Raw genomic sequence first — 23,261 nt, 5'->3', positions numbered from 1 at the left:
GAAGGTGGAGATTACATAAACTGAAGAGAATTACATTCCCCTGATGAACGCATTAGATACAAAGTGTAACTAAAGTGATCAAGAGTTAACTTTTCACTATTTGAAATTTTTGTATAGCGTACTTCCAAATACATTTACTAAAAAGACCCTGAATTTCCACATTAAACTGAACATTTCAGCGAGTGGAGACAGCAAGCGAACATTTTACACTGGCTCAGAACTGGACTATCTCTATTTCGTTCACTCCGTCTGCTTTCTTGGAAGAATGCTGTGCTTTGTCAATGGAAGGAATTTCTTCCCCGTTAAAATCAAAGACAGTAAAGGTAGGAGTCCATACCAAGTTATTTAATTAACTTCATTGTGTAGAAGATAGCATCTGTCCTGTTTTCTGCTAAATGAACAGGCGCCTATGTGCCAGCTGTGTAATTCTTTTCTCACATGTAAGCTAATAAAATCATTAAACAGTGTGTCAACTCCTGGTTACTATGGAGATGTTATGTATTTCTTTTCTTTAGTAGTAACTTTGATGGTGAAATATTCAACAAAAAATATTATGTGATTTAATATGATTGAAGTCTTAATTAAATTAATATATTCCAGTTACATCGGCAACAAACATTTAAATTTTTTTCATTTAGGCTAATTTTATTCCAGGCCCTAATCTAGCCTGCAAAAATAAAGTTTGAAGTTATATTGTTAAAAATCCACTAAATATGTTAAAGTTTGTGTGCGTCCCTTTGTAGAGACGATTAGTGTGGGCCGACTCCTGAAGGCTCTCGTGCTGTTTATTGTGGACCCCAGCAGTACTCCGCAACACATTAAACCTTCATCAAGTAAGTTTTTACACCTTAAGGTAGCACTGTACCAAATAACATGCACCTGGGTCAAAGTTCAAAGTGCACCCAACTTTTGCTAGTGCAGTTAATACTATCAGTCCTACTTTGTGATGATAAATGTGCCAGTGTTTTTTGTTAAACAAACAGTTTTAACTAGGCAATAAATGTATGCAATTTTATTACATCCAGTACTTTGTGGGAGGGCATTGATATATTTTGTGTAGTATTTTTAGTCACATACATTAACATTATCACCTAAAAGGTGTTTTATTTGGTATAGTACAGCCTATAGAGACGAAGGCAGTACAAGAGTTCTGACTTTTCTTTCAGAATTATAAGCATTATTAAATAAGGCCTATTCACAAATTAACATGTTTACAACATTACAAACTCTGTGCTGGTGGTAGATGGGTTAATGGTAGTTTATGGCTTTAAAATGAATGAAAACTGGATTAAAAATATTTCTTACATATCGCAAATCATAATATTTTTTATATATGCTTTTAAAATGATTGTGTCTTTCTGTTTAATTTCATTGTTCCCACAGACATGTTTGACCCAGCCACCCTAGTGACGGATGTTCTGAAGGGACTCTGCCACTCGGAGCAGGTGTGTGAGATCAGCCTGTGCAATGACGAGTTCACAAATACTCTCCTTACACCAGTGGCTCAGTTCTACGATTACGACGAAATGGTAAGTGACATCAGCAAACTTTCACTTTTTGAAAAATCCAGAATATGGTCCTTATGTCAGTGTTTGACCCTTGAGTGATAGCCAAGGTAGCTCAACTGTCAACAAGCATGGAACATGGCTCTGTCAAGTAGCCCCAAACAGTGTCCTTATGTCAGTGTTTGACCCTATATGGGAGATGATTATCCAACATCTAGACTTGAGTGATAGCCGAGGTAGCTCAACTGTCAGCAAGCATGGAACATGGCTCTGTCAAGTAGCTTCAAACAATGTCCTTATGTCAGTGTTTGACCCTATATGGGAGATGATTATCCAACATCTAGACTTGAGTGATAGCCGAGGTAGCTCAACTGTCAGCAAGCATGGAACATAGCTCTGTCAAGTAGCCCCAAACAGTGTCCTTATGTCAGTGTGACCCTATATGGGAGATGATTATCCAACGTCTAGACTTGAGTGATAGCCGAGGTAGCTCAACTGTCAGCAAGCATGGAACATGGCTCTGTCAAGTAGCCCTAAACAGTTTCCTTATGTCAGTGTTTGACCCTATATGGGAGATGATTATCCAACATCTAGACTTAAGTGATAGCTGAGGTAGCTCAACTGCCAGCAAGCATGAAACATGGCTCTGTCAAGTAGCCCCAAACAGTGTCCTTATGTCAGTGTTTGACCCTATATGGGAAATGATTATCCAACGTCTAGACTTGAGTGATAGCTGAGGTGGCTCAACTGTCAGCAAGCATGGAGCATGGCTCTTGTCAAGTAGCCCCAAACAGTGTCCTTATGTCATTGTTTGACTTGAGTGATAGCCGAGGTAGCTCAACTGTCAGCAAGCATGGAACATGGCTCTGTCAAGTAGCCTCAAACAGTGTCCTTATGTCAGTGTTTAACCCTATATGGGAGATGATTATCCAATATCTAGACTTGAGTGATAGCCGAGGTAGCTCAACTGTCAGCAAGCATGGAGCATGGCTCTGTCAAGTAGCCCCAAACAGTGTCCTTATGTCAGTGTTTGACTTGAGTGATAGCCGAGGTAGCTCAACTGTCAGCAAGCATGGAGCATGGCTCTGTCAAGTAGCCCCAAACAGTGTCCTTATGTCAGTGTTTGACTTGAGTGATAGCCGAGGTAGCTCAACTGTCAGCAAGCATGGAGCATGGCTCTGTCAAGTAGCCCCAAACAGTGTCCTTATGTCAGTGTTTGACTTGAGTGATAGCCGAGGTAGCTCAACTGTCAGCAAGCATGGAGCATGGCTCTGTCAAGTAGCCCTAAACAGTTTCCTTATGTCAGTGTTTGACTTGAGTGATAGCCGAGGTAGCTCAACTGTCAGCAAGCATGGAGCATGGCTCTGTCAAGTAGCCCCAAACAGTGTCCTTATGTCAGTGTTTGACCCTATATGGGAGATGATTATCCAACATCTAGACTTGAGTGATAACCGAGGTAGCTCAACTGTCAGTAAGCATGGAGCATGGCTCTGTCAAGTAGCCCTAAACAGTTTCCTTATGTCAGTGTTTCACCCTATATGGGAAATGATTATCCAACATCTAGACTTGAGTGATGGCCGAGGTAGCTCAACTGTCAGCAAGCATGGAACATGGCTCTGTCAAGTAGCCCCAAACAGTGTCCTTATGTCAGTGTTTGACCCTATATGGGAGATGATTATCCAACGTCTAGACTTGAGTGATAACCGAGGTAGCTCAACTGTCAGCAAGCATGGAACATGGCTCTGTCAAGTAGCCCCAAACAGTGTCCTTATGTCAGTGTTTGACCCTATATGGGAGATGATTATCCAACGTCTAGACTTGAGTGATAACCAAGGTGGCTCAACTGCCAGCAAGCATGGAACATGGCTCTATCAAGCAGTCCCAAACAGAAAGGTAAATACAGTGTTTTCACCATACACTATCATCAAAAACCTCCACAAAAACAATTTATGATCAACATGATATATTTTTAATGTAATGATATAGCAGATTTCCTCTGAAGACTATTAGAATTACCAAATGTTTGACATCCCATAACTGATAATTAATCATTGTACTCTAGTGGTGTTGTTAAACAAAACAAAGTTTAACTTTCTTTAGGAGATGAGCCTGCCCAGTGAAGACACATTATTACATGTGGCCGACATTCTCAGTCTACTGGCTTCGTCCACCATAGGGCGCCGCCACCTCCTGTATGGCGAGAGACACGACATGTTCACCAGGACAAAGTAAGTCCCAGTGGTTATGCTATGAAATACACTACGTCCTCTACAGTATTGATATGCAACAGACATGTTCACCAAAACAAAACATTTCAACAATATTCAGACAAAACATTCACACATTTTGGCAATAACTTGTGAATTTAAAAGATTGTATATCATAATTTTATTGCATACAAATATGATAGTGACAATTTCTATGCTTATATTGAAATTCAGTATACTAGTATTTTCTTGACTGTAACGTGTTAAGAAGGCTATTTTAAAAACAAAAAGCTTGCTTTGCTATTTCGGCATCCATTCCCCAAAGGCTATGTCATTTTTTATTCCCAATATTGGAGTAAAACATTCTCAGTCTGAATGTAAATAATTCACTTTTTTATAATATAAAGACAAATTTAAAAAATGATATGTAACACTTGACAAACACCCCTTTCTCTCCATAATGTTTCGTCATGCCAAATAGATATATTAATTTGAATAATACAAGTACATGTATAGTATTTACTGTTTTAAATTCTAACTTAACAAGATGTTTTTGAGATGAAACTGAAAATGTGTGGGTTTTTTGTAAAACCACACTAAAGTTCCCAAAGTCAAAGCCATGGGCGTCAAGTCAAATTTAAAAAATAAAACCCTGACTTCAGTTTAGTCAGTTATATTGGAAATAAAACTGATGTATTTTCAGGTACTCTGCTGCCCACATAATAGCCATGTTCACCAAGAAGTCCCTGATATCAAGCTCCTCAGCCTCCAAGTGTTCCCAGCCCTCACTGACCGTGATCGGTGCCTACCTCTACATCTGTCGCCAGCTCTACAACACGTGCGAGGGCCTGCTGGTGCTCTACCCATATGACCTGCACGTGCACATTGCCAAGGCCGGGAAGGAAGTATGTCATTTCAGAAAGTGTGAAACACACCAACAGGTCTTTCTCCTATACTCTAACGGTCCCACTGTCGAAGCAGGGAAAGAAGTAGGTTCTACAGACTAATAAAACATGTTATCACGCATGAAGCTTTGTGACCAATGCAGTCGGTCCTCGTTATAACGACCACCGCTATGCAATCAGTTATCAGGGATGAACTTAACGTATCTCACCACTATTGTTTTTACATGGCTGAGTTTACAAATATTTGTCTACTAATGGTGTAATTAAAATGGGAAAACAGTGTTTAACTTTCTACCTTAAAAAAAGATAATAGCCCCATTAATATTATTTTGACCATTAAAAAAGGTTCACCATAGAATTTTGAATATTACCAGACTTCACATTGAGTGATCTGAAAAGGAAAGCAGCTCTCAAACCTCAGTATGGCATTCAGTTCTATAGTCCATCCCATCATCCTACGAAAATGATTTTTGTAAATTATTTCAGTTTGGTTTGACATACATGTAAGAAGAAATGTAAAAGTGTTTTGGAAATAACAATTTAAAAAACAAAAATTGTACAATTTAGAAAACAATCGGCTCGGAAATAAATAACTTGTTGTAAATTTCATAGTATGAAAAAAGGCATTCCCTGTGGTACAGATTATAGATGTAGGAATCAAGCCTATTTCTATACCATAATTGTGGGAGTGGCAAATCTAAAGGATGTCTGGGAGTTCCTTTATAGTAGGGTGTGTGTGTGTGTGTGTGGGGGGGGGGGGGGGGCATGTTCAGGATTCCCCAACAGTTCCAGCCCTTTCAGTGTGTTATAAAGGTGGTCATTGTAATGAGGTCGGTCTGTGTTCACTTCCGGTCTGCATGTTCACACTGTCGAGACAGGAACAAACAAAGACAGGTAAAATTTGTCTTACAAAGTAAAGTAAATTAAGAATGATTGTTACTGCTGTTCACTTTGAGTCTCAATGTATTGTCCGTAGTCCAGTAGTAAAGCACTCACTTGATGCACTGTCAGTCTAGGATCAGTCCCCGTCGGTGGGCCCATTGGGCTATTTCTCGTTCACAACTGGTATATCAAAGGCCGTGGTATGTGCTATCCTGTCTGTGGGATGATGCATATAGGTAATCCCTTGCTACTAATGAAAAAATATAGCGGGTTTCCTCTTTAAGATTATATGTTAAATTATCAAATGTTTGACATCTGATAGCCGATGATTAATAAGTGTGCTCTAGTGGTGGTGGTGTTAAACAAAACAAATTTTAACTTTTCATTTCAAATTTTAACTTTTCATTGCATTGTCACAGAGTAGTTGGTTTCAGGTTAATTTATACATCACAGAGCAATCAGTTTTGATCATCCTTTCTTTCATTGGATGATATGGCTGTGGTGACCGGGTCATCACCTAGGAGCTGCCAATCATTGTCTTTAAATTGATATCAAATGTGTTATTGGTGTGTTATAAATAGCAAATGATGTTCTCACTAATGGGTGTGTAACAAAAGATGTTTATTGTTGTAGCATGTTCGCATTAGTAGTTTGAGGGAATTTCCCTTTGGCATAGTTTGATTGGTTAATTATTAGAAAGCTTTTAAAACTTTTCTTCTGTTGTGGACATTTGTGTTTTTGGGTCGTTGTTTTGTTCACTTGTTAAATGATAGATTTTGTTGTATTTATTTCATAGTTGTTCGTATTTTGATTTAATATTTATTTTTATTTGGTTTTATAATTTGCTTTTACCTGGTTTGTGACGTATCTGTATTATATGGTCCATGTACATGTAAAGTTTAGATTTAGTAAATATTGTATTCAGTACATATACTTAACACAATGGATCAGTTACCTGCATAAACATCACAGGAACTGATTCCAGGTTACCTAACATTTTGAAATATTAGATTTTAGATTTAATAAATATTGAATGTACTAAATATACTTAGCCTAACCGATTACCCATGTAAAACAAAATTAAAAAAATTAATAGATTTCCATTTATCTAAGATTTTGAAATATAGCACCCTGTATATCTGAATATTGTAAAATAAAATGTTTATGATATTAATCTGAAAGAATGCATTTGCTATTTTCTGCATAACACAGCATAGTTATGACAATTAATGTAATAACTGTAGATTTATGCATATTATGTGTGTTAAAGGTGCTATATCAAAGTTGAAATAATTGCGGTTCCTACCAAAAATATTTATTAATTTTTGCTTTGTACCTTTATAAACTTTATACATTCAGCTATATGCCTATAAAAACTTACAACCAAATAATTCCATTTACTTGTTAAAAAAATGGTATTTTAGAGGGGAATCTTTTAGAGTGTGTCATACAGATTAACTAGTGATGTCACTGTTTTATGTGTACATATTCAACACACTTAAGTTTTTTCCGTACCAGTAATTCTTTGCAGACAACTGACAAAGAAACAAAGATGGCGACCATGCTATATTTAGCTATAAATTATTCAGAAAACCCCTCTTGTCATCCAGTACAAGACTTTAAAATTGTTATTCTTGAGTTAATTATGGAATAATAATGCATGGTGTTGATTAATTTGTAGTCATTTATTACAAATAAATGTGAAAATAACAGAATATTGTAGTTTCAACTTTGACATAGGACCTTTAAAGTTTACCTATTGACATGTAGTGTGTGATGTAGTCAGATCTTTTATCGTGTGTTAAGTATGAAATATGTTATGATTCTAGGCGGCCCAGGCATCTGAGCGTGCTCCAACCCCCACACCTTCTGATACGGGCAGTGAGTCCAAGCCACCCAGTGTGTAAGTAATAACAGCAGTACATGTATTTGTTCAGGCACATGTGATAAAAGGTATGCAGTGGGTGGTGGGGGGGGGGGGGGTCTGTGTGTGTGTGTGAGTATGTTTGAGTATGTGGGTGTGTCTGTCTGTGTTTATGTCTGTCGGGGGGGGGGGGGGGGGGTCTGTGTTGTGTGTGTTGTGTGTGTTGTGTGTGTGTGTGTGTGTGTGTGTGTCTATATGACTGGTGAGTGAAGTTTCTAATTGGGTTGTGCTCCCCCAGAAAATATACTTTAAAAAACAATAACAATAAAATGGGGACATGACGTTTTTGTTTTAAGAACATTCAAACTATTCAATGCAAAATGGCTATTGAAATTTTTTTGTTTGAACATTACTAATGCACCTGAATGTGTTTGAAGAAAATCTTGTAATTAAAAAATTATACTCTAGATAAAATATGAATTGAAAGTACAGTGAGATATGCAATACATGTATTTATTGTGTATGAAGCCGAAACAAGGGTGCGAAAAGTTTCTTTACAAATTTTGCAATTACTTTGAGACCATTTTATATCGTACTCAGGAACTTTTTTCTGCAAGTATTTATAATTTTATCTAACTGTCTCCTTTCCTTTCTCACCTGAGAACTCCATCTAATTTTCTGGACACCTCCACATCCCACTCCTAAACCTTGAATACTATTAATTAACATCAGCACTTACAGAATATTTTATTTGACAGTCACATCTGGGAAGACAATCTTCGTGATAACCTCCTCAACTTCGCTGTCCACCTCCACATCCCAGTCCTAAACCTTGACTAATTAACATCAGCACTCGGAGAATGTTTTATTTGACAGTCACATCTGGGAAGACAATTTTCGTGATAACCTCCTCAACTTCGCTGTCCACCTCCACATCCCAGTCCTAAACATTGAATAATTAACATCAGCACTTACAGAATATTTTATTTGACAGACACATCTGGGAAGACAATTTTCGTGATAACCTCCTCAACTTCGCTGTCCACCTCCACATCCCAGTCCTAAACATAGAATAATTAACATCAGCACTTACAGAATATTTTATTTGACAGTCACATCTGGGAAGACAATTTTCGTGATAACCTCCTCAACTTCGCTGTCCGCCTCCACATCCCAGTCCTAAACATTGAATAATTAACATCAGCACTTACAGAATATTTTATTTGACAGTCACATTGTGGGAAGACAATTTTCGTGATAATCTCCTCAACTTCGCTGTCCACCTCCACATCCCAGTCCTAAACATTGAATAATTAACATCAGCACTTACAGAATATTTTGGACCGGCCTTGGTGGTCTACAGGCTGGTAGGTACTGGGTTCGGATCCCAGTCGAGGCATGGGATTTTTAATCTAGATACTGACTCCAAACCCTGAGTGAGTGCTCCGCAAGGCTCAATGGGTAGGTGTAAACCACTTGCACCAACCAGTGATCCATAACTGGTTCAACAAAGGCCATGGTTTGTGCTATCCTGCCTGTGGGAAGTGCAAATAAAAGATCCCTTGCTGCTAATCGGAAGAGTAGCCCATGTAGTGGCGACAGCGGGTTTACTCTCAAAATCTGTGTGGTCCTTAACCATATGTCTGATGCCATATAACCGTAAATAAAATGTGTTGAGTGCGTCGTTAAATAAAACACTTCTTTCTTTCTTTTTACAGAATATTTTATTTGACAGTCCAATCTGGGAAGACAATCTTCATGATAACCTCCTCAACTTCACTGTCCACCTCCACATCCCAGTCCTAAATCTTGAATACTAGTAATGAACATCAGCACTCACAGAATGTTTTATTTGACAGTCACATCTGGGAAGACAATCTTCGTGATAACCTCCTCAACTTCACTGTCCACCTCCACATCCCAGTCCTAAACCTTGACTAATTAACATCAGCACTCACAGAATGTTTTATTTGACAGTCACATCTGGGAAGACAATCTTCGTGATAACCTCCTCAACTTCGCTGTCCACCTCAACATCCCAGTCCTAAACCTTGAATACTAGTAATTAACAACAGCACTCACAGAATGTTTTATTTGACAGTCACATCTGGGAAGACAATCTTCGATAACCTCCTCAACTTCGCTGTCCACCTCCACATCCCAGTCCTAAACCTTGACTAATTAACATCAGCACTCACACAATGTTTTATTTGACAGTCACATCTGGGAAGACAATCTTCATGATAACCTCCTCAACTTCACTGTCCACCTCCACATCCCAGTCCTAAATCTTGAATACTAGTAATGAACATCAGCACTCACAGAATGTTTTATTTGACAGTCACATCTGGGAAGACAATCTTCGTGATAACCTCCTCAACTTCGCTGTCCTCCTCCACATCCCAGTCCTAAACCTTGAATACTAGTAATTAACATCAGCACTCACAGAATATTTTATTTGACAGTCACATCTGGGAAGACAATTTTCGTGATAACCTCCTCAACTTCGCTGTCCACCTCCACATCCCAGTCCTAAACATAGAATAATTAACATCAGCACTTACAGAATATTTTATTTGACAGTCACATCTGGGAAGACAATTTTCGTGATAACCTCCTCAACTTCGCTGTCCGCCTCCACATCCCAGTCCTAAACATTGAATAATTAACATCAGCACTTACAGAATATTTTATTTGACAGTCACATTGTGGGAAGACAATTTTCGTGATAATCTCCTCAACTTCGCTGTCCACCTCCACATCCCAGTCCTAAACATTGAATAATTAACATCAGCACTTACAGAATATTTTGGACCGGCCTTGGTGGTCTACAGGCTGGTAGGTACTGGGTTCGGATCCCAGTCGAGGCATGGGATTTTTAATCTAGATACTGACTCCAAACCCTGAGTGAGTGCTCCGCAAGGCTCAATGGGTAGGTGTAAACCACTTGCACCAACCAGTGATCCATAACTGGTTCAACAAAGGCCATGGTTTGTGCTATCCTGCCTGTGGGAAGTGCAAATAAAAGATCCCTTGCTGCTAATCGGAAGAGTAGCCCATGTAGTGGCGACAGCGGGTTTACTCTCAAAATCTGTGTGGTCCTTAACCATATGTCTGATGCCATATAACCGTAAATAAAATGTGTTGAGTGCGTCGTTAAATAAAACACTTCTTTCTTTCTTTTTACAGAATATTTTATTTGACAGTCCAATCTGGGAAGACAATCTTCATGATAACCTCCTCAACTTCACTGTCCACCTCCACATCCCAGTCCTAAATCTTGAATACTAGTAATGAACATCAGCACTCACAGAATGTTTTATTTGACAGTCACATCTGGGAAGACAATCTTCGTGATAACCTCCTCAACTTCACTGTCCACCTCCACATCCCAGTCCTAAACCTTGACTAATTAACATCAGCACTCACAGAATGTTTTATTTGACAGTCACATCTGGGAAGACAATCTTCGTGATAACCTCCTCAACTTCGCTGTCCACCTCAACATCCCAGTCCTAAACCTTGAATACTAGTAATTAACAACAGCACTCACAGAATGTTTTATTTGACAGTCACATCTGGGAAGACAATCTTCGTGATAACCTCCTCAACTTCGCTGTCCACCTCCACATCCCAGTCCTAAACCTTGACTAATTAACATCAGCACTCACACAATGTTTTATTTGACAGTCACATCTGGGAAGACAATCTTCATGATAACCTCCTCAACTTCACTGTCCACCTCCACATCCCAGTCCTAAATCTTGAATACTAGTAATGAACATCAGCACTCACAGAATGTTTTATTTGACAGTCACATCTGGGAAGACAATCTTCGTGATAACCTCCTCAACTTCGCTGTCCTCCTCCACATCCCAGTCCTAAACCTTGAATACTAGTAATGAACATCAGCACTCACAGAATATTTTATTTGACAGTCACATCTGGGAAGACAATCTTCGTGATAATCTCCTCAACTTCGCTGGAACGCCAAAAGGAATTCTTCTGCTGCAGCTAACCGGAGAGATCAATGAATGTGTCGTCTACATGTATACACGCTATGAGAAGAAACTCCAGGTAACGTTTCATATTTTATATTTCAGGCGTTGAAATAATATGTAAGAGGTTCAATGGTGAATTGACCTCCGGAATATGTCAAGTTAGAGACCAGTTAGGAGCCATAGGTGATTAAGACACTTTTTGAATTGACCTCCAGAATATGTCAAGTTAGAGACCAGTTAGGAGCCATAGGTGATTAAGACACTTTTTAAATTGACCTCCGGAATATGTCAAGTTAGAGACCAGTTAGGAGCCATAGGTGATTAAGACACTTTTTGAATTGACCTCCGGAATATGTCAAGTTAGAGACCAGTTAGGAGCCATAAATGATTAAGACACTTTTTGAATTGACCTCCTGGATATGTCAAGTTAGAGGCCAGTTAGGAGCCATAGGTGATTAACACACCTTTTGGTTACCTGGCAACCAAATAGTTCAATCCCTGCATTTCATAATAAATTGTAAAAAATATATATATTAAGTTACAAAAGAGACATGAGATATAAAAAAAAGAAAGAAATATGTTGGTGATGATATACGACATAAGAACGAACACTGAAATTTTATGATTTTAAAGGTGCATTCTAAAAGTATTAAAAAAGTCTATATTGCTATTTTCACATATATTTGTTAGCAACATGAGTTTGTTCATTTCTCAATGAACGTAAACATTTTGTCATCAGGGAACGTCATATCTGATGACATCATTTTATATTGATAGTTTCTCTTATTGAGCATTATTGTTTAGAAGAAATAAAATATGAATTTTTAACATTAATAGTAAGTATGTTTTAAATTTAATTATAAGGATTGTCTGTTATTTCTTCTTGATTCATCTGGGTATGAAAAAAAATATCATTCACAAACTTCTGTGAGAACGGCTTCGCTAATTTACATAGTTTGCAGATGATTTTTTTTTGTTCATATCCCGATAAATGCAAAAGAAATAAGAGACAATCCTTAATTAAAAATAGCATCCAGTTCTTTGTCAGTATGGATTTTCAAATAATGTAACTTTATAAACAGTTACTGTTAAGTAGTAAATATAATTATTTCAATGTAATTGTTTTGTGGCCATATATTTCAAGATATAATCTCAACATTTCATTAGAAAAATTACTAAATATTTTTGGTCACTGTGCGAATTTGAGACAGCTCCTTTACAACTGATTGTAAAATACTTCAGGTGAGCAAGTGTGAGAAGTTTGGCTATGGCGTCATGGTGACCCAGGTGGCAGCCACAGCTCCAGGGATGGTTGCACTTCAGAACACAGGTTGGTGCTCAGATTCATTGGTGTATGGGATGGAGGGGAGGGGTGGGGAGGATGGGTCAGGAGGAACTTACACTGAAATCTTCTATGGTATCCTGATTTCACATAATTAAGCACTGTATATAACTTATGCCACCTGACTTGGATATATCCACTGGGGAAACTTGGAGAATGTGCCCAAGACAGTTGTGCTTGAACCTTTAGTAGATGTAAGCACGAGTCAGATGGTTGATTGATTGATTACAGCTTAAGTTGATTTAAAGTTAGAGAAACTAATCATATACATGTAGTAGTAAACACTTATGTTCACCGTAAGCAGCAGTAAATATAGTCCGAAGGATTACTACATATAAGAAGGATCTTCCCTAAATTAATTAGATTTTTTATATTAAAAAATTCTCAATTACTGAGTCATGGTGGGAGGTGGTTGGGTGCAACTGGCACACCTAGACCTCTCCAACAGCTTTAAAAAATTCTCAATTCCTGAGTTAGGTCATGGTGGGAGATGGTTGGGTGCAACTGGCACACCTAGACATCTTGTGTACCTGTGCTCAAATCTTTGTAACGTGAACATTAAGAAAACCTGTAATAGGTCTTAGCGAAGGGTATTTAGACTTTCTGTTGTGAGGGACATGACCATGATAAGGCCTTTGCATGCTACTAAATTGAATCAGAACCATGATGGAGCCTTTGCATGCTACTAAATTGAATCAGAACCTTGATGGAGCCTTTGCATGCTACTAAATTGAATCAGAACATTGATGGAGCCTTTGCATGCTACTAAATTGAATCAGAACGTTGATGGAGCCTTTGCATGCTACTAAATTGATTCAGAACCATGATGGAGCCTTTGCATGCTACTAAATTGAATCAGAACCATGATGGAGCCTTTGCGTGCTACTAAATTGAATCAGAACCTTGATGGAGCCTTTGCATGCTACTAAATTGAATCAGAACCTTGATGGAGCCTTTGCATGCTACTAAATTGAATCAGAACCATGATGGAGCCTTTGCATGCTACTAAATTGAATCAGAACCTTGATGGAGCCTTTGCATGCTACTAAATTGAATTGGATGCCCATTGTTGAAACAAACTATACTTCCACTCAAAGTGTGCAATTTTCCCATTGTCAGTATCCATACACAAAATTATTTTATCTTTTGTGTGTGGAATGTAGTGGGGTTTTGTTGTATTACTATATGAGATATAGGTATTACTTTTCCAATATCAGTGTTAAATTTTGCATTTACCTCGAAACATAACATTTCTCACAAACAATAAGTTTTAGATAAATGAAATGTGGTTTACAGTTGCATCCACGAATGTTCATTTCAGTGCATGTTAAAACAAATATTTAAATTTGTTAAATTTAAAATTTAAAAGAAAGATTTACTTCTTTTAAAATATTTATTAAAAATTGAATTAATTTAATAGTTTTAACTTTCATTAAGATAAACATATATGAAATATATGAGCGACACCAATCAATTTCTTCCTCTTAAAAATTATTTTTTTAGTTCCTGAGGTACCATGTTACCTTAATATAAACTTGAGCCTGTTGGCAGATCCCAAAACTGTTTATTTTGACAGTAATACAGAGCTGGTTTATCTTAGTAGCACATATAGAACGTGCTACGGGCCTGCGCTTATGGGGCCCCGTGGTGATATGTATATTTATTTTCGCCATGTCATTTTTCCCCTCTCCGTGAGGGGATTGCAAAATATATATCCTGGGAAGGGGGTCCTGCTGTTATTTATGCTACAGGTCCCGCGGATCCTTAATCTGGCTCTGCAGTAATAAAATATGTTATAACAAGTCAGCGTATGGTGTGTGAGACATTGAATTGTATGTAATTGTTGTTGTGTTCCAGGGTATATCAAAGCCCTGCTGATGGAGCTGTGGACTTCGTTGGAGTGTGGTCCATCAGATGACCTCATCTTCACACCGAGGTCTTGGCCGGTTGACACCATCGAGAGAACCTCACACAAGGTAATCACTAGACAGCAGTTCTAAATCTGGTACTGTCCAAATATAGGTAGGCCTACAACTTGTTGATTATTGCACCTTTAAAAGCAGGAAGCTGAGTGCGATGAAGGGGGTAGTTTAAAATATAAAACGTAGATAGCAATGGGCGGCCGTCGGAAATCACCACCTGTTGCCTGCTAATGAACATTCTACATGTATTATCACTCTTTAAAATCAGAAAACTATCTAAATGTGTTTCCGTTTCAATACTTATCATTGTGTTCTTTGAATCATTAAAAAAAAACCTGAAAACTATCTAACTGTGTTACCATTTCAATACTTATCATTGTATTCTTTGAATCATTTAAAAAACCCTGAAAACAATGTAACTGTGTTACTGTTTCAATACTTCTTTTTAAAATTGTGTTCTTTGAATCATTTAAAAAATCCCTGAAAACTATTGTTCGATGTCTTTTAAATGTCTATTTTCAGCATCTGATTCGTCTGTTGAACATCCTGTCAGCGTTCCCGGCTGTGTACGAGGTCCTCGCGGACAAACCGCTGCCAGTGAAGGAGAGTTATGGCTTTCGACACGTTCCAGACACCATCGATGTAGGTTCTTATAGACGATTCACACACAACTTAGTTTTATTTGCTATTGAGTAACATGTTCCAGACACCATTGATAGAGGTTGATAAATAAAATTCTAGACAAATATTTGTATCAGATAGATCAGTTTTGTTTGTATATTACAGGGTGCCTTTAGCTGGCATTTCACAAATTGTCAAATTTTAATTAAAGATGATTTTTTTGCAAAAAACATTTTATAATAAAGTTGCCAAAAGTTTATTCCAGAATAGCATCTTTAACCAGCCTGTATGTTTCTTTGGCTGACATAAATTTGACTTGGCTACATGAAAATATTCATGCTTATCTTATCAGTTTTTCTTATTTTTGTCACACCTCAATGCAATCTTGTTTCCAGGGTTTACTGGACCGACTTACAATAGTAGACACCCCAGAAAAGATCCACTCTCTCTTCAGCTATGAGCAGTCACATGTGTTTGGGCTCAGGTAAAACATACACCTACTTATGTTACGCAAAAGAAACCATCCTTCTTTTGTTTCTTGGATGCTATTACAATGATAACTGCCATCATTTTTATTAATTTAGCATGATCCATTTTCCACATCACCTGTTCCAGTATAGAATGAATTTCCAGTAACTAATTATATTTTCATGCTCAGTTTAAAGTTGGGACCATTGACTGGTACTGAAGTCTGTTTAATTGTGTTTACAGAGTGTTGAGAGTGATGATCTGTCTGTGTTTACAGGGTGTTGAGTGTGACGATCTGTTTGTGTTTACAGGGTGTTGAGTGTGATGATCTCTTTGTGTTTACAGGGTGTTGAGTGTGATGATCTCTTTGTGTTTACAGGGTGTTGAGTGTGATGATCTCTTTGTGTTTACAGGGTGTTGAGTGTGATGATCTGTTTGTGTTTACAGGGTGTTGAGTGTGATGATCTCTGTGTTGACAGGGTGTTGAGTGTGACAATCTGTGTGTGTTTACAGGGTGTTGAGTGTGATGATCTGTTTGTGTTTACAGGGTGTTGAGTGTGATGATCTCTGTGTTGACAGGGTGTTGAGTGTGATGATCTGTGTGTGTTTACAGGGTGTTGAGTGTGATGATCTGTTTGTGTTTACAGGGTGTTGAGTGTGATGATCTCTATGTTTACAGGGTGTTGAGTGTGATGATCTGTGTGTGTTTACAGGGTGTTGAGTGTGATGATCTGTTTGTGTTTACAGGGTGTTGAGTGTGATGATCTCTGTGTTGACAGGGTGTTGAGTGTGACGATCTGTGTGTGTTTACAGGGTGTTGAGTGTGATGATCTGTTTGTGTTTACAGGGTGTTGAGTGTGATGATCTCTGTGTTGACAGGGTGTTGAGTGTGATGCTCTGTGTGTGTTTACAGGGTGTTGAGTGTGATGATCTCTTTGTGTTGACAGGGTGTTGAGTGTGACGATCTCTGTGTGTTTACAGGGTGTTGAGTGTGATGATCTGTTTGTGTTTACAGGGTGTTGAGTGTGATGATCTGTTTGTGTTTACAGGGTGTTGAGTGTGATGATCTCTGTGTTGACAGGGTGTTGATTGTGACGATCTGTGTGTGTTTACAGGGTGTTGAGTGTGATGATCTGTTTGTGTTTACAGGGTGTTGAGTGTGATGATCTCTGTGTTGACAGGGTGTTGAGTGTGACGATCTGTTTGTGTTTACAGGGTGTTGAGTGTGATGATCTGTTTGTGTTTACAGGGTGTTGAGTGTGATGATCTCTGTGTTGACAGGGTGTTGAGTGTGATGATCTGTGTGTGTTTACAGGGTGTTGAGTGTGATGATCTCTGTGTGTTTACAGGGTGTTGAGTGTGATGATCTGTTTGTGTTTACAGGGTGTTGAGTGTGATGATCTGTGTTTGTTTACAGGGTGTTGAGTGTGATGATCTGTTTGTGTTTACAGGGTGTTGAGTGTGATGATCTGTTTGTGTTTACAGGGTGTTGAGTGTGATGATCTCTGTGTTGACAGGGTGTTGAGTGTGATGATCTGTGTGTGTTTACAGGGTGTTGAGTGTGATGATCTCTTTGTGTTGACAGGGTGTTGAGTGTGATGATCTGTTTGTGTTTACAGGGTGTTGAGTGTGATGATCTGTTTGTGTTTACAGGGTGTTGAGTGTGATGATCTGTTTGTGTTTACAGGGTGTTGAGTGTGATGATCTCTGTGTGTTTACAGGGTGTTGAGTGTGATTATCTGTTTGTGTTTACAGGGTGTTGAGTGTGATGATCTGTGTTTGTTTACAGGGTGTTGAGTGTGATGATCTGTGTGTGTTTACAGGGTGTTGAGTGTGATGATCTGTCTGTGTTTACAGGGTGTTGAGTGTGATGATCTGTGTGTGTTTACAGGGTGTTGAGTGTGATGATCTGTCTGTGTTTACAGGGTGTTGAGTGTGATGATCTGTGTGTGTTTACAGGGTGTTGAGTGTGATGATCTGTTTGTGTTTACAGGGTGTTGAGTGTGATGATCTGTCTGTGTTTACAGGGTGTTGAGTGTGATGATCTGTCTGTGTTTACAGGGTGTTGAGTGTGATGATCTGTCTGTGTTTACAGGGTGTTGAGTGTGATGATCTGTCTGTGTTTACAGGGTGTTGAGTGTGATGATCTCTTTGTGTTTACAGGGTGTTGAGTGTGATGATCTGTCTGTGTTTACAGGGTGTTGAGTGTGATGATCTGTCTGTGTTTACAGGGTGTTGAGTGTGATGATCTCTTTGTGTTTACAGGGTGTTGAGTGTGATGATCTCTTTGTGTTTACAGGGTGTTGAGTGTGACGATCTGTCTGTGTTTACAGGGTGTTGAGTGTGATGATCTGTCTGTGTTTACAGGGTGTTGAGTGTGATGATCTCTTTGTGTTTACAGGGTGTTGAGTGTGATGATCTGTCTGTGTTTACAGGGTGTTGAGTGTGATGATGTGTTTGTGTTTACAGGGTGTTGAGTGTGATGATCTGTTTGTGTTTACAGGGTGTTGAGTGTGATGATCTCTTGTCTGGACACGTTCCTGCTGATGCAGTCTCAGTACAAGTTCCAAGAAGTGCTGCTCAGAGCTCAGGCTGCCAACAAGTTCGACAGGTCAGTACATATAGCATTTCTTCAACACAAGTGACAGGAAATATTTATATATTATTGTTAATATGCATATATATATTTGTGTTTTAAAGTCTCGTATCATAGTTTCTGAAGTACATACCTTTCTTGTTTTGCATAAAATGCATTTTGAGTAACTTGAAAGACCAGGATTACAGAAGATAGAAACATGTTACATTTGTCAACATTAATTTGACAGTAAAATGTGGTAAAAGCCGAAAATATTTTATTCTGTCAAATAACTAAGGGTCAGTGTCTTTAATGAAATGATAACCTGGTTGAAATTCACTTAAAATTTATGCTGATCATCAATGTGCTCTAATGGTTTTGTTATACAAAACTTCAACTTTAACTGTGTTTTATTTAGCTAGTCCTCAAATCGTAATTCTTCATGATGTAATACATTGCATATATACTGTACAACTGTCAGTACTCAAAAGTATTACATTGGTTGGGGTGCACTGATCTTTTTATTTTATCACTCTTTTCATGTAAGAAAGATATATTTATATTTTTGTAATAAATCTTTGGCTGCTCGATGGGCTACTTTTATAAAAAGTTATAACAACCTTTAGTAAATATTAAAATGGTTGCCTTGGGCTGTCAGCTGACTATTAATAATGACTGTGGTTGGTTACTCTTCTGGGCCCGGTTTTACGAAGTAATCTTAACACTAAGATCACCTTAAGTCCATAGATACTTTATGCACTTACGGTGATTTTAGTGCTTCGATCAGTTTGTAAAACGGGGCCCTGGTGTTGCTATTTTCCAGTGACAAGATCATAGTGGACATGTTGTCCGTGGAGAGGAACTACATCCTGGTGAAGACGTATCTTGTCGGGGGGCCGTTTGAGCGAGTCGTGCCTCCAAAATCTCTACCGGAGGTCAGTCGGTCTCACACTTGGCTCTTTCATAGGGGCGGAGTCTGGCGTAGTCAGTACAGCACAATCGCGTATGGTTGGCTTGAAGGATTGAATCCCTTTTGTCGACCCATTCTCTCATTGTGGGTACCTGTAAACAAAAAAGTACTCGAATTTTGTGCGGAACTAGGGTAGTCATAGACGCTACCCATTATCTCAGAAACGAGCAGCTTGACCCCCAATTTTTTCTAATTCACTTTAAGTGTGAGGGGTGGTAGTATTTATATCTGTGGTGTTTATGTTGCTTGATACACTGCAGGTAGGAGTTTTATTCACATATGTTACTATTGTTGTCTATTGGATTTGATTTGGTAGTTTACACCCTGTAGTGACAATACAAAAGATGTTGGATTTTATAAATGTTTTAGCTTTGTTTTTGGTTGCTTTGAGCTACAGGATACAAAATGTCATAAATAAGATATGATAATGTACATGTCTTTGCAGCAGATGCTATAATAAATGTTATCACTTAGGTTACACCAAGTGATTCTGTTTTCATTGTCCTGTTATTGGTAATGACAGTACATCCTCTCCTGTTAAAACAATGTCTTTTTATGTTTTATGTCGAAATGTCTAATAAATTTACCTCCTCATTAATCATGAATTTTTTGTATGCTTTACCTGGTAATAAAACGTCCTTGAATAATTTTTAACTTGTTGTTTTTTCCAGGGCAAAGTTTGTTCTTTTCCGTTTCCGTTGTTTGAGTCATACCCATTACCAAGAGAATACTCCCCAAACCTGGCTGGCAGATCGACAATCAAGCAAGGTACGTTTTTTTTCTTAATGTTTATGAAATATTTCAAAATTCCAGAGATATCACTATGATTCACTGAATGGTATGCTACATGTTTTCATCTGAGAGAGAATGTACAGAGATTTTCTTGCTGTTCATCAATGACAGGGAGTGTTTAGTTGCTTGTAGGTAGAAAGTTCACATAAATGTCTTCAATTATTTTGTCAGTAAATACTAGCTTAAGGTATAAAATAAAATTTAAGCAACATAATAGTATATACCGTAGACCAAGAAAAGAAATGCATATTATGTATATAAACTTTGCATCATTCATATACAACCTAAAGTTGTGAAACTTTTATAAGAATTGTTTGTCCTTTTTTGTGAATTTATCGATGTGATTGTTCATGAAATTTACATGCCACAGTCATGCGCTTAGTGTGTATTCATGAACAAAGCATGTTGCAATATCAATCTGGTTTACTGTTCTAAAGTCTGTTTCAGCTGTCACTGTGTACGAAAATTTAGCATCTGTATATTGGAAGGGTATACCCCTAGAAATGTTGCTGCAACAAAATGGCTTTTGCTTTCTTTTGTAAAGACTAGTGATACCCCCTCCCCAAGTACCATCCACAGAATAAAATGATGTAGATTCCTGCAGACATTGTGGAAAATTACAATTCATGCTGTTATTCTGTACATTTGGTATAATCTTTTAACTTGTTCCAGTGTTATCTTCTTGACAACCACATTTCACAGTTTAGTTTACTTCATACAGATTGCTAAAATTGCTTAAAAAAATTCTGTATTTGTTCTTTTCAGAATTTGTGCAAACAAAAAGTCTTACAAATCAACATTCACATTTTATTTTATTTCATAAGTACTGATGAAAAGCGCTAAAAATGCTTTTGTTTGTTGATATTGTATACACACACATTCACACACGTTAAATTAAAAATTGTTTGGTTTACAACATACTAAGTCTATAAATTTAGTATAGATTTAGATTTAGTATTTTGTTCATTTTAACTTTTATACAAATACAAAAATTAAATTATAAATGAAATTCACAATTTAATTTGCTACAGACTAAGTTCTGTCATTAAGCTTTGTTTTTCTGGGTTTGTTTTTTAACAAAAACAGTTTACAAACCAAAATTCAGTTTTGTTTACTTCATATTGTGTCCTCAGATTTAGTATACCATACCAGTTTACAAACTAAAATTCTCAGTTTCATTTACTACTACCTGTAAGTCATGAAATTGCTCTAGTATTGCCTGTCTGTTTCAGCATTTGTACAAACAGCTGAGGAAATTGAAGGTTTGTTGGTGTGCAGTGCTGACCCGACACAAACCCATTGTCAGTGTGTTTTTCATTCCATGGCACTCATCTCCAAACAGATGATGGTTTTTATCTGGTGGTTTTGCACTCGCACCCAGTGTTGACAGTTTTTATTTCAGAGTTCGGCCTCACTGACGGCACCAGTGATGGTGACGAGAAGAATTCTAGAGACACGTTTGATTGGTTGGCTCTGCGGTTACTTGGTACACAACTGAATCGTTTAGGGCATTTGGTAGATTTTAAATCCAACCTGAAATGCAGTATCTGTTGTAATTGTTCATAGGCACTGGAAAATGCCATAAAATGGGATGGGTGGTGGGGTGGTGGACAGTTATATAGTAATTTTTCTTTCTGTTTGGATCGGCAGTTCATAATATTCTGAGTTGTAGGGAGGGACCTGGGATCTCTCCCCCCCCCCCCCCCCCCCCCCCCGACTACTTCACTTCTGATGCTTAATATGTAAATGTCCCAATTAGGATTAAAAACACAAAAATCACAAAAACTTATTTTCATCATAACTTTAAAATTTCAGGAATTAAAAAAATTCTGCCATATCCTTTTGTTTGTTTGTTTTGTTTGTTTTAGTTTTATTGGAAGGAATGAGAGAAAAAGATGATTTGCATAACGATTAACATAATTTTATTGAAATTTCTTTAACAGAAGTTAGGTTGTCTCAAGTGAAGTTCTACTGTTATTTATTAGTTACAATTTGTTGTTTTTTGTTGATTTGTAGTTTTGTTTTTATTGCCTAATTACATTATTTTGTTGTATTTGTCTTAAATAGATTATTCATTGTAATAATATGATATTATTATTATTATTATATAGCCAATCAAAATGTTTGATTCACTCGAGGTATCAGTGAGAATTGTTACAAGTCTCCATGTATAAAGAAAGCTATTATTTTCACTAGTTTTTCGGCAAAATCACAAACCGAATGTCTGTTACCCATTACCATGATGATTAAAAACTGGTTTCTGGTGGGTTTTCATGATACAAAAGCAGGGAATCCAAAAAGGTGTTTCCTATAAATTTTGAAATCCTGAGCTCTGTTGTTATTATGTTGCTACCATGTATAGAGATTATTGTACGAGCTTGTGTGTACTTATTGTATGAAACGAGTGTCAGGATTCTGGTCGTGCCCCAGTGAGAGCGAAGGTAATATGTGAATCCTGACACAAGTGTAATAATTTCTTTATTATCCATATTATGCATATTATTATATTTTATGAATAATAAGGACTGTGTCAAAATGTTTCAAACATAACTAGGAGATGACGGAAATGACGTCATTTTAGAAATATGTAATTGATAAATATTGATTATTAATATGTAGTTAATACATTGGGTTAAACTTAAAATATATAGTAATATCATCCAGACATAATCCTTTGAAATTGTCTTAAAAACAAATCTTACTTTTGTTTTGCTTTTTCTTTCATGTTATTTCATTGTTTTGTTTTTTAAATATAAAATAATTAAGTTTAAATTTTTTTAAGACTATGGTCTTTATACCAGGGGCCTAATTCACTAAACTCTCGCAACTTTGTGATCTCACAGTGTAATGCTAAAAGACTTGCAAAGAGGATGCTTTGTGGTCTAGCAGAGCCTAAGAGACCTTTGTGAATTAGGCCCCTGTTCTTTTAAATTGTCATTATAAAAATTATTTTTGATAACCTTATAAGCTTTAATTTAGAGTTTGAGAAAACATTTACCAAATTGTAATTATTAAAGACAATATTTAGATCTTCTTGTTGATCTTTCTGTTCATCTTGTCCGAGAGTGATAATGTGATAATGTATGAATGCCACCTTGTTACCTGAATAAATTCAGTGTCTTAGTTATTTTCTTATTAGTTCCCTATACTGGTCCACCTGGAGGGGACTATAGATTTCATCTCTATCTGTTCCACATATAGTTTTCC

At 37.4% G+C, this 23,261-nt stretch overlaps 1 protein-coding gene across 3 annotated transcripts in view; it reads left to right on the top strand.

Moving 5' to 3' along the window:
- The window catches only part of LOC121388801 (protein broad-minded-like), a 50,946-nt gene that overhangs the window by 14,171 nt on the left and 13,514 nt on the right, over positions 1-23,261 (top strand). The window contains exons 13-27 of one of the 3 annotated variants that reach the window (XM_041520305.1): positions 180-323; positions 744-833; positions 1,384-1,529; positions 3,606-3,733; positions 4,416-4,617; positions 7,329-7,402; positions 11,302-11,440; positions 12,607-12,694; positions 14,564-14,682; positions 15,151-15,270; positions 15,645-15,733; positions 18,221-18,328; positions 19,116-19,227; positions 19,934-20,030; positions 21,457-21,540. In XM_041520305.1, coding sequence (XP_041376239.1) covers positions 180-323; positions 744-833; positions 1,384-1,529; positions 3,606-3,733; positions 4,416-4,617; positions 7,329-7,402; positions 11,302-11,440; positions 12,607-12,694; positions 14,564-14,682; positions 15,151-15,270; positions 15,645-15,733; positions 18,221-18,328; positions 19,116-19,227; positions 19,934-20,030; positions 21,457-21,540 — 1,740 coding nt within the window. Of the gene's footprint in view, positions 1-179; positions 324-743; positions 834-1,383; positions 1,530-3,605; positions 3,734-4,415; positions 4,618-7,328; positions 7,403-11,301; positions 11,441-12,606; positions 12,695-14,563; positions 14,683-15,150; positions 15,271-15,644; positions 15,734-18,220; positions 18,329-19,115; positions 19,228-19,933; positions 20,031-21,286; positions 21,317-21,456; positions 21,541-23,261 lie in introns of all 3 variants that reach the window. The other 2 variants (XM_041520306.1, XM_041520307.1) reach the window with 2 other exon arrangements.

The sequence above is a fragment of the Gigantopelta aegis genome, chromosome 14 (genome assembly GCF_016097555.1).
Source record: "Gigantopelta aegis isolate Gae_Host chromosome 14, Gae_host_genome, whole genome shotgun sequence".
Lineage (NCBI taxonomy): Eukaryota > Metazoa > Mollusca > Gastropoda > Neomphalida > Peltospiridae > Gigantopelta > Gigantopelta aegis.
This window is presented reverse-complemented; position numbering and strand designations above follow the sequence as displayed.